This window comes from Aythya ferina (genome assembly GCF_964211825.1).
Source record: "Aythya ferina genome assembly, chromosome: 15".
Lineage (NCBI taxonomy): Eukaryota > Metazoa > Chordata > Aves > Anseriformes > Anatidae > Aythya > Aythya ferina.
In genome coordinates, this window is record NC_140314.1 from 8,133,464 (window position 1) to 8,148,866 (window position 15,403).

General features: G+C 38.0%; 2 protein-coding genes across 12 annotated transcripts in view; one reads left to right on the plus strand and one right to left on the minus strand.

Annotated features, from left to right (window-relative positions):
• Positions 1 to 3,793, plus strand: part of DNAH3 (dynein axonemal heavy chain 3) — a 66,437-nt gene extending 62,644 nt beyond the window's left edge. For 7 of the 8 annotated variants that reach the window (XM_084536632.1, XM_084536635.1, XM_084536634.1 and 4 more), the window contains one exon: positions 1 to 3,793. In XM_084536632.1, the coding sequence (XP_084392758.1) occupies positions 1 to 354 (354 nt within the window). In that variant the 3' untranslated portion in view covers positions 355 to 3,793. The other variant, XM_084536638.1, reaches the window with a different exon arrangement.
• The window catches only part of LYRM1 (LYR motif containing 1), a 13,567-nt gene continuing 1,294 nt past the window's right edge, over positions 3,131 to 15,403 (minus strand). For 2 of the 4 annotated variants that reach the window (XM_084536730.1, XM_084536729.1), the window contains exons 2-4: positions 9,291 to 9,449; positions 8,151 to 8,243; positions 6,325 to 6,638 (exon numbers count right to left, since the gene is read on the minus strand). In XM_084536730.1, coding sequence (XP_084392856.1) covers positions 6,522 to 6,638; positions 8,151 to 8,243; positions 9,291 to 9,449 — 369 coding nt within the window. In that variant the 3' untranslated portion in view covers positions 6,325 to 6,521. Of the gene's footprint in view, positions 4,711 to 5,531; positions 5,933 to 6,324; positions 6,639 to 8,150; positions 8,244 to 9,290; positions 9,450 to 15,403 lie in introns of those variants that run through there. The other 2 variants (XM_084536732.1, XM_084536731.1) reach the window with 2 other exon arrangements.

The window sequence follows — 15,403 nt, forward strand, 5'->3', positions numbered from 1 at the left end:
GTGATGAAAGAGGAGCACACAATGGAAAAAATGCCGGAAGATGGAGCTTATATAAAAGGCCTTTTTTTGGAAGGTGCACGATGGGATAGAGAATCCTTGGTGATTGGAGAATCACTTCCAAAAATCCTTTATGATTCCTTACCCATAATTTGGCTGAAACCTGGAGAAAGTTCTAGATTTCGTCATATGAATATCTATTCATGCCCTGTATACAAGACAAGTGCAAGAAGAGGTGTCTTATCTACTACTGGCCACTCAACCAACTATGTTCTTTCAATTGAACTCCCTTCAGACAAGCCCCAGAAACACTGGATAAATCGAGGTGTGGCAGCACTATGCCAGTTAGATGACTGAGAGTATGCAAGTCAAAACACTCATATTTTGTAATTAAAAGATACACTTTACTCCCCAATGGCTGCCTTTATTTTATTTATTTATTTTTTAACATCACTACCTCCTGCTGTCTTTAAAGCAGCTCCCAATTTCCTTTGTTTTTTTAGTCATTCTCAGCCACTAGACAGGAGTGAGTGAAAATAGAACACTGCAAACAGAAACTTATTTCAAAGGCCTGTGCTTTGTCTTGCAATACATCAGAATAAACAGAACTCCCATCAAGCTGTGTGCCATCCACATTATTGCAAATCTTGTGAAATTCTAATATTATCAGCTTGCTGTTGTCATGGCGCCTTTGTTCCCCCAATGAAATTGGGCCCAAAGAGTTTTGCTGCTAATTTTAATGGGAATCTAAGCCAGAGCTCTTGCAAATAGGACTCTCTGGATTTGCTTACAACTTCTGTGTCCCAGGATAATATAGAGCAAGGAGGGAGGGCACAAGCATAGACTGTTCTCAACATGTAAAACTAATCCTCCACTAGAATTAACTGCCAGAGCTGTATTATAGAACTATAATATCTGGCACTCTTTGAACACGTGCCTCAGAACTTCCACGGAAGAATTCTATATACCACATGCATTGGGAACCTGCCATTTCTCAGAGCAGTATACTTGTCTCATAATTTCTTAACTTTCTAATTTCAGTATTACTTACATACATATCCCAAGTACCCGATAAATGGAGCTATGTTTCCTTTCTCCCATAGTCTCAGTTCACTTCTTTGTCTGGCCCTCTTGCATGTGAGACTAATAAACCACCTGATATTTTGTAATTAAGCCTTTCATCAGAGAAGCTCAAGGTAGCTTGCAAACATTAATTAAAAATAAAATAGCCTGAACATCTTCAAAGCGCTATGCAGTAATTAACTAATCCCCACAGCATGCCAAGATGGTACTAAAGATGGATCATTAGACTTTTTGTACACACAGTATAAGGGAAACACAAAGATCAAGACAAGCATTTAAAAACAAAACAAACGCATAAACATCCACTAATTTCAGGTCTTGTATTTTTTTTTTTCATTGCCCAAATTGCAGCATTTTAATGACTTGCTTGAAGCCTCACAAAGTCAGAGATGTAGCTTTAATTCAGCAATTCCTAGTATCCTGCTACAGTGATACTACTAGGAACTTATCTGTTGTGTCATGCTTAGCTGTTACAGGAGAAAAGTGTTCATTATTGTTCTATTAACCACTGGTTTGTTTTATATAGCTATTCACGAAATAGCAACGTTTAAGAATGGCAACACACAGGTAAGCAAGAAGTAGTAAGAAGTATTACAGGTATGTTGTACAGTGTTCTACATAATGAAATCCATAGGTAATTAGTACAGTATCTTTATGTATGTACCCTATCTGATGCCTCATAAGTAGTACAGTATGCAGGCATTCAGTGCATCATGATTGCTACATGGTGACTAGAGCAAAGATATCAGCAAGAACACTTAATGGATATTTGTTTTAATAAAGGGAACAGAGGCATACAGGTCTCTCAACTTACTGATAGGGAGAAACTACCTGTAACAATTCAGATGAAATTATGTTTGACACCTACAGCAAAGATAAAATTTGTTGTATATGAATGTTACATGGTCACCCACAATGACATCATTTTTGAGATGAGAACTATATTTCAGAAGTTCTATAAGTAAATTAAGATTAATTAAAATTTCTCCTTTAGAAACATAATCCTTTCTTAGTTTTCATAAAAGTAACATGGACAGTTTCTACTTTTCATATCATTAAAACTAACTGAAATTTAGTACATATTTAAACAAAGTGGTAATTATGATACTTTTGAATGGCTGCATCTAATTGTTGTGATTATCAGATCACTGATTAGGTCACTGTGACATCAGATAAAACAAATCAGTCACTAGCCTGTTTGCACATAGTCCAAGGAGCCTGTACCTGGCTGTAGATCTTTCCTTGTGGATCAGTCAGTTGAGTCACTGCTCTTGAAAGGAGCTTTCTTTTTACATTTGAGCTTATGCATGTAACTGACTCTGATCACTTGATGTGAGAGAAGTTAAAATTTTAGGACTGAGTTTCTCCCTCCTTCTTTGGATAATGCTAGTTCTGTAAACAGTCCTCTAAAGTAAGCCATTATAAATTAAAAGCCAGACTCAGTAGTGTATGCTAGCTGAATTGTATTTTTTTGAGATCAATTACTTTTGAACCATTGAAAAATATGGAGTCTGTTGTGTGGGTTTCTTTTTACTGTCTTTTCGTGAACAAACACTAGCTGATAGTTATTTAAATGACACAGCTTTGGGTCTTGTTACTTGTTACAGTGGCTTTGCTACTATATTGTGTACAAAGGCTGTGTTGATATTCTAAATGTTTCTTCTGTGTTAATGTTTAGATTTGAGATTAAGGCATCTCTTAGAACATATTTAAAGATGTAATTCAAGGTTTTGTAGATGTGACCAAAATATCTATGTAAGAGAGAAGTCCTTAAGAGAGGGTTCATTTATCTGTCATTTGCTATGTCCCCCTTTGCCAGGGATCAGGTACAGCTGAATTGCTTTAGCTGATGAATACTGAAGTCTTGAAGAGGTATGTGATTTCCTGGGCTGCCCTTACTATTAGAGATAAAGCAGTGGAATTTACTCTGTTAGAGAGATTTTTCTGTGATTCTTTTGATTCTTGAAAATGAACTTCCCAACTTTTTATTGAGCACTGTCTGCGCCTTCCTGAAGAATGATACACTCACTGTAAAAAAAGGCAACCCAACTCTTAGTTGGACCAACTTTAATCTCATTATAAAAAGGAAAAAAAAAGGACATATGAAATTCCTTGTAGCAGTAGTAATAGAATTCTTGACTTAAGACTTAAGATTTCCCTTTCTCAATTAGAAACTCGTATTAAACAAACCACACACACACACACAAACCCAACCTGTAATTATTACAAATCATAAATTCTCAGCCTTACTAATAACTCAAAGCAGATGGAAAAAAATGCAGTATACAGGCATTACAGAACAAGAGAGATTCGTTCCTTAAAAACAGCAGATAGACTTTCAGCTGGGGATGCTGTAAGACAGGTTAGGTTAGTACATTTTCTCAGGAAATGCAAACTTTTCTTACACCTTATCTGCACAAAAGCTGTTTCAGAAATAGGAAGGATCACATCTGATTTTAACACTGTTGGGCTGCTAAAAGAGAAAAATATACAATGAGAAGGCAAAAAGACAATATAAAGGCCCCAAACTCTTCTACTGACAGGTTCCTGTAAGCTAGAATCCAATTAGAGAAAATAGGGAAAGGTGCAGGTCTCTCCTGTAATTAGTATGCTTGACATTGAATTCATAGGTATGATCGAATAAGTGACTGTCCTATTTGTGGATAAAAGCGGGATATTACTGATATCAGTTCTGACAGACTTGTAGTAGGGCCCCACAAGAGTGAGGTTGCCTTTTTTTCTCCAGATCTAAATGGGATTACAGGAACAAACTTGCATTACTAGGAAGATGTATCAGATGACTGATTCCTTCTTAAACTGTTTTGTGATACTTCACTTGGCATAGATTGGGTCACTGTGGCAACTTAATCAGAATTTCTTCACCCCTAGAAAATATTAAGTGGGCATATTCAGGTTCCAAATCTGACATCTGCTTAAATGATCATTGCATAATGATCTTAAATGACTGTAGTGTTAAGCTTAGGTTTATAAGTGCTCGGCTGCATTTGTTGTAACCTTTCTAATGATGGAGTTAGGGAGAGGATTTCCAGGGAAGAGATATTATTTGGATATTCAAGGCCACATGTCCTGTCAACAAATCACCCATGCATTGTCTACTAGTTACCTTGCAGGAGAGTTTAGGAAGCTGACTCAGGTTTTATTTCTAAAGAATATCCAATTAATCTGACAGGTTATTAGTCTAAAGCATCTCCTGACTAGCATGATAAATTGGAAAGAGACAGTATTTACTGGAAGGAGAGTAAGAGGAGTTAAGGAAGTACAGGAAAGAGTGTACACTGACTGAATCCAGTGCGTGATAAACTCTTAAGAACTCAGAGGCATTTCAGTGCAGCATCTTTTTGCAATTAAAATTAATGTGTAGGAATACTTATTCACAGAAGTTACGTGGTCTTTGGAATTTAAAGGAGTACCAGTTGAGACATCTGCCAACCTTTGACCTCAAAAACAAAGGACTCTTGTTTGAGACTGGTTCTCTTGCCTCATACAGTGTTTAACTTGAGCTGTGAAAGAATGGCTTTGCTCTCCAGCCTTGACAATAGAGTTGATGTAGTCCTTCCTTTAGCTGAACAGCCTGAGGTTTTAACGAATTTCAGTCTTTGCCTCCTGGTGCTAGAAAGTGATGAGGATCAGTCAGCAGTTAATCATTTCTCAAACACTTACTTTGGAAAATTAATAGGCTGTTAAGCATTTAAAAGCATCTCAAATAATGTGCTGCTATTACAGAAGTTCAACTTTAACTGGATTTTCAGTTAAACAAGTTGGATACTCATCTGAGTTTCTGTAGTCTACTTGAGCCTTTTAAAAAATTGAATATTTATATTTCCCTTCAGAAATAAACTTAAATTCATACTGTTATTTCAATTTTGTGTAAAATGTCCATTTTAAGGATGGATGCTCACTCAGGAAAGAGTTGTGACTATAACACAGACAGTCAATTTAGACTGCTTATTTACATGACTGTATGTCTGATGAGTCACAGCATCAGTATCTTCATTAGCCACATAAATTTTAAAAATTAAAAAGATTAAAGTCATAGTTTCATGACAAAGAATAAGCCTAAGCTTTCTTTCAAAACCCTTGTCTCTACAAGGAATGCTTTGGTTCAGCTGGCATATCTCCACATTGATGTGTAAGAACTAAGGACAGGAAAGATTGAGAGTTCTTTCAGTGAAGGACTAAGCAGCACATAATGTTATTTTTACTGTCTCTGACTTAACTCTCCTCTTCCTAGGTTAAAGGAGTTTTGTGTTTTCTTTGCATCAGTAAATTTGCAAAGCTCCCACTGACAGGCAAAACAATGGCATTTAACATGTTCAGTGCAAAGTACTTCCCACATAAGGCATTCTAAGGAAATAATTATATGGGAATAGATACCTTTGTGGACTGGAGCCATAAAAGGTAGTCAGAAATTGGACTAGCCAGTACCTGTCATGCTGACTAGCTCTTCTCATTGTTTCCTTGTACTTTCTCATCTGCCTGTTTTTTTTTTTCCAATCTTGTAAGTACATTCTTGGGGGAAGAACTGTCATTCTGTTCTGTATGTCATCAGTAAAAAACTTAACGTGAACATAATTGCTGAGAAAGCCACGGTGCTGATTTTGTTGAAAGACTAAGCATGTAAAAATGCACAGGGAAGATTAATTACCTTAAGTTTGCTTCTGCAGCGATACCCTTAAGGGAAAGTTTTCAGTCAGTTCATACATGAGAACATGAGGAATCCAACACTGGAATGTTTTGCTCTTAGTTGTGTAATGGGATTCCAAGCTTTGCATTTCATCTCCATGCCCTCTCCAAAGGAAGGTGAAGCTGACATAGAGGCTCCACACCATTCCTGTGCAGTTTGCAAAAAGGAAAAAACAAATGGTGGCATTTCTGCTGTCTCTTTGCTCCTGTTCCCTTAGAAAATACACTTCACCATAAGGGCACTATGAAACCAGCACATTTCTCTAGGGACAACAGGCACAGCAGGAACAGGAGAGGAAGGAGTGCAGCTGCATGTGGCAGTCACCACATTCCCACTTGAATTCATAAGCTCTTGAGGCACTGTGACCCGCCTTATTCTCCCGGACTTTCTTGCTTTTTGCTGACACAAGGCACTGCCTTAACTCAAAATTGAACATATATAATCCTCAAACCTCCAAAGAACCCTGCTACAGATTAACAAATCTGTAAAACTGCTGTAATTTGTCCTGATGCCAAAGTAATCTTCGTATCACACCTCACTCCTTGAGAAGTGCTACTTTTATTGATGAATCAATGGTTGAATAGTATTAGACCAACCTTATCCATCATATGCATTACATCAGTTATCTTTCTGGCCTCAGAAAATGTGGGAGCAAGTGACCAAAACAGCTTTGTTCACAGTTGTGCACAAAAATCACCTGAATTACAGTCCAAACACATCACAGTCCAGTGATGGGTTATGAAATTTCATCATGGGATTTCAGGTATATTGGCTTAGAAATCTTCCTCAACTTTTCCTGCTGTCGAAATGTACGGCCTTGTTTATGGGCAAGACCCATAGGAGGCAGATGAATCTGGAAAAGAAAATCCCATCAGTTAGGTGCGAATGGAGAAACTACCTAAAAAAAAAACACCAAAACCACCACCACCGACAAAAAAATAAAATCAAAGCAAAATAGCATATATACACGTTAGATTTCTTTGAGCTTTAAATACTTTTCTCACACTTTGGAGAGGGTAACTGCACTGTCTTAAACCAGGTTTTTAGATTTCTAGGCAGAGAATTCTCTGAAGAGCGATTAATAGCATGACTTTGAGGCCTTAAACATTGTTTTTATTAAAATCCTATATATTTTAAGCTTTAGTAACTCTGTTCTTCAGTTTGAGATGTTGAAATATGACTGCTGGCACTACTCCAGCACAGCAAGACCCAGAAAACCCTATACATTTCTGAGCACAATTCTTAAAGCTTTACTCATACCCAGCTAGCAAGCTACAAAATAACCCCAAGCTGTGTGTATTGAAAGACTGCCTTCTTATTGTCAGAATTATATATACTATATTCAAATGCACACTCAATGTCATTGATTCTACAAGCAGAAGGCTCGATAGGTGACAGGTTTTTCTTTTGATTGACAAAGTCTTTATACTTTTTAAGACTGGGAGTAGGAGTCTTGCAGCTATATCCCCCCATAAGCAATTGAAAAAATGTAGGTGTTAGCAGTCAGATGCTATTGTTGCTGAAACTATCACCCTTTAAGACAGCTGTTTAGGTGCAAATAGTAGTAAAATTACTGACTAAACCAGCAACAGACATTTCTAGAATCTGAAAAACAATGATCATCCAGTTTATGTGAGAGTGATGATATAGGACTGATCCTTTAAGATTTAGGAGCTGCTGCAGAGCTTATGTTTTGATGCCTGTTTCTAGGAGCACAGCTTGCCAGGTGTGCATTGTTGTTCTGTATACTGGAGCAAAAGAGTGAGCCATGTATGAAAGAGATGCTAAAAATGCCTATTCTATGCAAGCATCTGATAAAGACATAGATTAATTTGTACCATGACCAGCTCAATAATGAAACTATAGATGTGAAAATGGAAACTAATTAACAGGAGTAGGAAGGAAGTCTCTGTGGGATACAGCATAAGGTAATACAGACAGAAATGACTGGACAATGAGGAACCAATATTGCACGGTGCAATAGAAGATACTGTTACAACTTCCAGCAGTTTCACTAATCTAAGGCAGGTTCTTCTCTAGGAACAGGTGAAAAGAATCAGCAAGATAGGAAGGTGTTTTTATAAGACCCGATTTATGTCAGAGAGAATAGTTACAAGTAGTATAGGCTATGAAAGTTATTACATCTATGGCAGATGTAATGAAATATTTTGAATCTGTTTTATTCTCTTTTAATTATGTAGAAAGATGATCAAATGGATTTGATTCTGTTACCTTTTTTTCCTACAAGTCATTGGTCAGTCAAGGCTGCCTAATAGTCACAGTCCCTTGGAGTTTAACTCAGACAACTACATTTAGAGAGCTAAGTGGATACTGATGAAGTCTTTGTGAATAGATTTATACTCACAGGTCTTGGGTAGGGGATGTTATAATGAAGTCCAATTTCTATTCTTGCCTCACATTCTTCTATGCACTGCTTAATCAACTTTGGATCTGTTACCTAAGATTTAGAGTTAAAAAAATATATATATTTTTTGTACAAGTACAACAACTAGCAGTTGGAAACTCAAGTATAAATAATGTGGCACAGCCACATGACTTGCTTTTGGGCAATCCCAAGGATACAATGATTTTATTTTGCACATCCATAAAATTTAACATTAGCCTTTGCCATGACACAATAGTTCTAGGCATTAAAGGCCTAGAGGTTGTCAGAACTGACAGTATGGTATGAAAGGAGGGTTTTACCCAAACATGGTATTTTATCCGTAGAAGCAATACACGTATAAACTACCATTACATCCATGAAAAAACATACTCACTCATTCATCACACTGCAAGGTAGCTAGAGGAGAAAAAGAGACTCTTTGGGCTACATTCTGTTATCGTTCCATTGAGAAAATCCCTTTGAAGTCAGAAATACGGTGTTAATTAGGACTTAAATTAGTTTTTATTTTTGCATCAGTGGAATTTAGTCCCACACTGAAATGGGATATAAAAGAATATTATGACCTTGGATTACAAAAAGGACATCTGACTACCATGTAGTCTGTTTTGACCCTTTTGAAAGAATTCTGAAATGTCCTTAAGAAAAAATAAATGAGACTTTTATGAAAAGTGCCAATAATTGCTGCTTTGAAATGAGAAAAACAAGTATAAGATGCTACTGAGCACAACTTGCCTTTGCATGGGTAATGATACACTTTGCTAGCTTTCTAAAAGATCAAAAGGTGCTTCAATTACATGGGCAGTATCTTTGGAATTAACTTCTTTTTCTTGGAGCTTTTTAATGAAAGCTCCAGACCTTTTAGCCTTCTGTAGGAGTTAAAGATCTGAAATGGTTTGAGTTTTCTTATTAAATTTCACCCCTGAAATAATAAACTATAACTCAAATATACCTTATGATGTGTTTATACCAGCATTTCTGGTGGAGGAAATTTGGGGAAATCATTCTTAAATTCATACCTCAGCATCCAGTCACTAAGAGAATACAAAGCACAAAAAAAGAATCATTCAGAAAGTCAAATCTGTAAGGACACCAACTTACATCTTTGTTTTTTCGGAACAATGTTTTGGCTTCATTCTTAATGTAATCTTTCTCTTTAAGAGTTTCTTCTACCTGTCCTGATGCTGATTGCCATTTTTTGGCTATCCGGAATATCTTGCGGTAAAGGCCAAGAACTTCTTGTCGAGTAACGGGTGTCATCTAAAAAACAAACAAACAAAGAAAATAACACAAAAGTCCAAATGTATACATGAACACTTGGGCTGTTAAAAAGGCCACCAAACCTAGTTTTTCACACAATTGAATTAGTGCAAAAATATTTCCACCATCTAAAGGTCTGCTGTGTCTTATGAGAAGAACTGAAATAGCTGTAAGCAATAATGAGCTGATGAAAGCTGAAGACTCAGTCCATTAAAGCATTTAAACTAATACTTAAATCTGCCTCCATTCAAACAGCTTGAGCTCCTGCTCAAAGTTAAGCACCTGCTGTAGTGCTTTGCTGAATCAGAGTCCTGGTTCCAGAATGGCCAGATTTTGTTTCCCTGCTATTTTGCAACAGACATTGGGCAAGTCACCGAAACTCTTACCGAGTGTCCCCTTTTCTAGTGTAACAATGCTGACCCTGTCTTTGCAAAGTGCCTTGAGACCTGTGAATACAGTACGTGATAAAACCACTACAATATTGCTGGAAACCAGTATCGGTGTCAGCTGCCGAGAAGCTTGTTCGTGATACCATTACAGTATGTAGTAACGATTCAGCCGGAGTTTGATGTGATGAAAAGGTGATGAAAGCAATGTTATCTAAGCACTGCAACAGAGGCAGACTACCTGCAGATTTAGGAAAGTCCTGATTGTCTTGATTTTCAGAGAGCTGACTGCCTGCTGAGCCCCCTGAATCAGCCTCCAAGTGTGCTGGGAATCTTTATCAGAAATCAAAAGTGAAATCCTATTCTCATTCTATGTAAATGAGTACTTTGTCCTGGAACCAGTGCCATGACTTCATCCCAGACCAGAAACATCCTAGAGACAAATGCACTGCTGGATTAGCAAGACCGCTCTTCCCCAGAGTCAGATTCTACTCCACGTGGGTTAGATTTGCTGAAACCATGACTTCTGCTTTAGGAATTGTCAAAGGCACCTTACTGTCCAAAAGGAAAACGCAGCAGGACTGCAAAGTGAGTAAGTGTATGGGTGCAATGAGGAACAAGAGTCAGGGAGAGGACATCTGAAGGTCTCAGGATCCATTTGCCAACCTGGAGCTCTGGTTACTGTGGCTAAAGCTACCCTGCAATCAGACCTGTGCACTGGAAATGGTTCCTCTGAAGTTTGGAGCAGGGTAATTCAGTCTGAGCTGTCCTCTGGAGGAAGCACTCTCTGCCTTAGTGGTACAGAAAATCTGCAAAACTTTCACAACTTGGTATTTATCTCCCTGCAGTCTGTGGGAACTCCTGTTACTGTGGAAAGCACAAGAGGGTTTTGAATCAGGCCATAGAGCTCTCAAGGGGCTGCAGCCGCCCTTCAGGTAATATTGCAGCACAGCCCTCCTGTTGCTTCACACGTTCACACGATCTTTCCCTTACCAAATTTGGTTACAGATGCTAACCTGAAGACCGGATTTGGCTCACAGTTTTTTTGCTAAGAAATCCAAACTTTTAACTCCTAGCCCTTTTTGTCTTAAGCATTGCCATGATCTAAAGGCTTGTTTCATGAACTCCATTGTGGACCTGAAGAAGTATAGATATAAAACTATTTTTATCTGGTTCTTAAGACAGAACATTTTTGTATTCATATTTTAAAACGTTTAACCAATCGTATATTTTCCCCACATATAAAAATGATCCTTCCTACCCAGAAGAAATTATTTCTAGCAAATGTTTAGGAAACAAATATTTGCAATAAAGAAGATAGGTAGTCCCAACTCATCAAACACTTTGGAATGAATGCTTCGCTTTATCCACTCTACAGCTCCGTTTCAGGCAAATAAATAAATAAATAGTCATACTCAAAGCTATGCATGCACTTGTATCTGAAAAATCATCGCTTCCCTCTGCTGAGTGCGTTATTTTCCAGAGAATGAACAGCTCAGTTACGAGGGCTGACCTGGCACAAGCCGAGTCCCAGATCATGGCCTCACCTCCAGCCCCTCCTGGCCTCACCCCGTTGCTTTCATTCGAGGGTGTCACCTCTGGCGTTGCTGCTAATGCTCTTTGTTCCCTGATGACAGCTACTAAAAGGGAGTTCTGAACTGGAGAATTTGAGCTTAGGTTCTCATGTAATCCATACAGCAAAAATAACAGGAATAATTTCAGGGGAAAATAAGTTTAGAATCCAGGATTAAACTCTGACCTATGCATCAGACAATTTCTGAGGCACAGCTCAGGGCCATACATGCCCTTAGCTCGGAGCTGTAATCACACCTACTGCTTTTGGATTTTGACTAAAACTTTTTTTTTTTTTTTTTAAATCCCCACGGGTTGCTTCTGCTTCTCCACCTTGAATTTACTTTTTCCTTTCTTTCATTTCTCAGTGTTGGAATGGATACAGGGCTGCACAGCCCCTCATTAAGATACCGGCTGCAGTTTTGCATGGTTGCTTCTCCTTCCTGCATGTGATAGATGATGTAGAACACATTAAGCAGATTTCCAGGTATACTCAGCAACCAGCTGCTCCCATAGGTGATTCTAGTCAACAATTTCTACAATACAGACCTGCTCATAAACCATTCCTGCAGAGATACAGAAATGAAGGTGTGAGGAGCTCACCCTCACTATCCTCTCCACCCCCTCACTATCATGGGCAAGGATGAGAGTAAAGTGGATGACATTCAAAGCATGGGTCAGACTCTGATCTCAGAGTGTAAACATGGAGTAATGCCACTGAGAAAGCAAAATTATTTTCAACATGGAACATCGTAAAAGAAACTGAAATCATTTTCCTTGGTATAAACAGAGCCCACACGGCCAGAAACGTAAGTGACGGTACAAGTCACGTATTAGGTGCAATTTCATCAAGTGACGCTACTTGTATTAGTTTTGTGGGTGTGCAAAATGACTCTGAGTGGGACAGAAAGGAAGATAAGGGAAGCTTTCATGTCCTCTTACTTACTCATCTTGGCATTTAAATCATAATTATATTTCACATCTCTGGAATGCTAAGTGGATGTTACACCACTTTCCCACTAACATTCATCTTGTGGTAGTCACACCCGTTGTTTAACTTCTACCACCCTTCATTTCATGGCAAAATTCAGCCCACAGATGTTAACCACAGGCGTTTTTGTCAAGAAGTACAGGGCTATTGTATTAGCTGAGCAAATCTCAGGTGTTTACTGCAACAAAACAAACAGGGAGAGGTCAAAGGTAGGTCTGCATGCACAAACATATCAATGGGAAAAGTGGCACCCTGGTTTTGAGCTGATTGCTAGAATTAAGCCTTTGGAAATAAGCCAAGTGTTGGCTTCCAAGCAAGCATCTGCTGGATGCTGAGGCAGAGCTCTGACAATGCAGCATTGTATGGTTCTTTTGATCTACATGCAAACCCCTGTTACCAGCATGCAGATCAAGCACATGAAACATCCCAGTGTATCCAAACCTGCAAAGGAGGCTTGAGCACTTAATGAGTTACTGCATGACGAAAATGCAAATTTTTTTTGTGTTAATTAAAACAAATAGTCCTTTAGACTATAAAATGCAATAGCGAGTTCATCTTTCAGGAAACAAATATACATGCCTTTGTTTTTTTGGATGGTTTAGGTAAAAGTTCAATGATCTGAATAATCAGTGAAACACCTGTCTTCTTTTGGTATTTGCAGGTTTGCATAGAATTCACATTAAAAGTTTATTAAAAAAAAAAAAAAGGGAAGGAATCTGTCAGAGGCACAATAAGGTGACCCCAACAGTGCAGAGTCAAAACGAAGATAGGACAGAGGGCAAGCTGCATAGATACCAAATACTCATATACGAGCACCTAAATTAGAGCTGCTTCCCAGCGATGGATGCTTGGCTAAGAATGCATGTCCAGCACCTTCCTCCTACCTGCACAGCTCCTCTGCTGAAGTTGTAAGTCTATTTTATTTCATCCTTTCAAGTCAGTTATTAGCTACTCAATTTAAACATCAAATCTGCCAGCAGTGAGTGTATAAAGGATTGTAGGAAACAAAGGGTGAAAGTAATAGCCCATGGAGAAAAGGATATTCTAAAACATTTTATCTCTTCTTTTACATCCCAGCTAACTAGGGCATGCATTAGTAACACACAGACGCTTAGTGCTGATGCTGGAACCACATTTGCTCAGGGGAGAAGAAGGTGGAAAAGAACCCTGTGTGGAAGCATTTGAAAAGCACATTTGAACTTCTCAGCTGTGAAGTGTTTTATTTAGGACCAACACAATTTCAATTTGAGAGCTAGGTTGCTACTGTCAAGGACTCCTAAAGACAAGACAGACTGCTGGGCTGACTGCTTATGGAAATAAGTAACATAACTCAAAAGCACAATGTAGTGACATTATAGTATAGAACATGCTCAGCTTCAGCCCGTATGAGAATCTCTACCTCGTATTTTCAAATGTACCCTTTGGCTAACTTTTATTTGAAGAGATGCAAAAAATTGCATAGCTAAATTGCATAGCTAAATTATACCACTTAACTAAGCTAATGCAACAGATAATCAATCACTCGTTTCACAGCTATCCACAGCAACTGCAGGTCAGTAACCCGTATTCATGTTTTGTGCAAGTTTGCCAAAGCAAGTCCGCTGCTCTTAAGGGACAACAGCTGGCACCGTGAGTTGTAAGGGGTCACAGACTCCTGTGATAGCTGTGCAGGTCACTACCTTCCAGAGATACTAAATTTAAAAATCCACTTTCCACAAAAGTAATTTAATCTTCTTCTACTCAAATCAAAGACATAGTGGCTTTTAGCAGCTAGTATGCTGCAAACATTTGACCACATGTGGATGCATTCTGTAGTTAGCAAAGTGGCAACTTTGTTTGATTTTCATTTTTGATCCAATATTTGTTCCTTTTTTATTTTTTTGATTCAGACAAAACCAAATCACAGTGAAGCTTCAATTACAGCTAAACTATTCCATTCAATCACAGCTAAAGTATTCCACGGTGAATAACAAACTAAACTTCACATGGTGAACAACAAACTAAAATGAAAGATCGTATTCTTCCATGATGATGTTACATTCTCATTTTTACCAGTGATGCAAAACCTTTACATTTCAAGAAATTTCCATTAAGGATTAATTTCATTCCAAGTATTTCTCATTGTTTCCACCTACATGCTATGGTCAAAAATCTAAGCAGGTTTGGTGAAAAAGTTATTGAAACAAGTTGTTCAGTAATGGTATCAGGAAACAAGGTGACTTTCAAATGGTTTTACATTTTGTTATGCTAGTATCTTTCTGTTGGCAAATTGAAGTGATCTGAAACACTAAACACCTCTTAACTAGCCTAAGTCTTTGTACTTATGCTGTTGAACAGCTGGGATGAGAACTCCACCATTCTATTCATGCCTGGGATTTTTGACTGAACTTGGATCTCTTTTAAGCTTTCTCCTACACATGGAGCAGCCTTTTGATCAGAAAAAGGAAACCAAATGCAAAAAGAATATAATTATATAGTAAAAGGAAGGGCTTGGGTTTTATCACCAGTTTTCCCATGTAATTTCAAGTAGGTGAAAGTGCAGAAAATTAGGATTCTATAACATTATCTTCATTTGAATAAATGAAAGTAGAAACCCTTAACTACTTCCCTTAGATCACAGAGTTTTCATTCTCTTAGTCTGAGGCTGTTGAGGCATTATCTGGATTTTGTAGACATACTCTCGCTCTGGGGGTGCCTCTTGTGCTTCAGTAGCCTCAGGAAGGAAATACAAATGCTGATTTAGACTGTAGAGAGGAGGATTTAAAGCAGAAAAAATTGCTTTAAATACTCATTAATTTTCTGTTAAAAGGCATGTAGTTTCCAGGTAAATCCTAAAGCAATATGAACTTGTCTCTAGTGTCATGCAACCCTGTCACTCATAATTTCATATTTAAAAATGTTTTCTCCTCGTGCTTATTTCTTTATTAGTCATAAACAGAGAAAGAGGTTTTAATGCAGTGCAACAAATTTAGCAGAGAAAATAAAAGTCTCAGCTATCCTTGAAT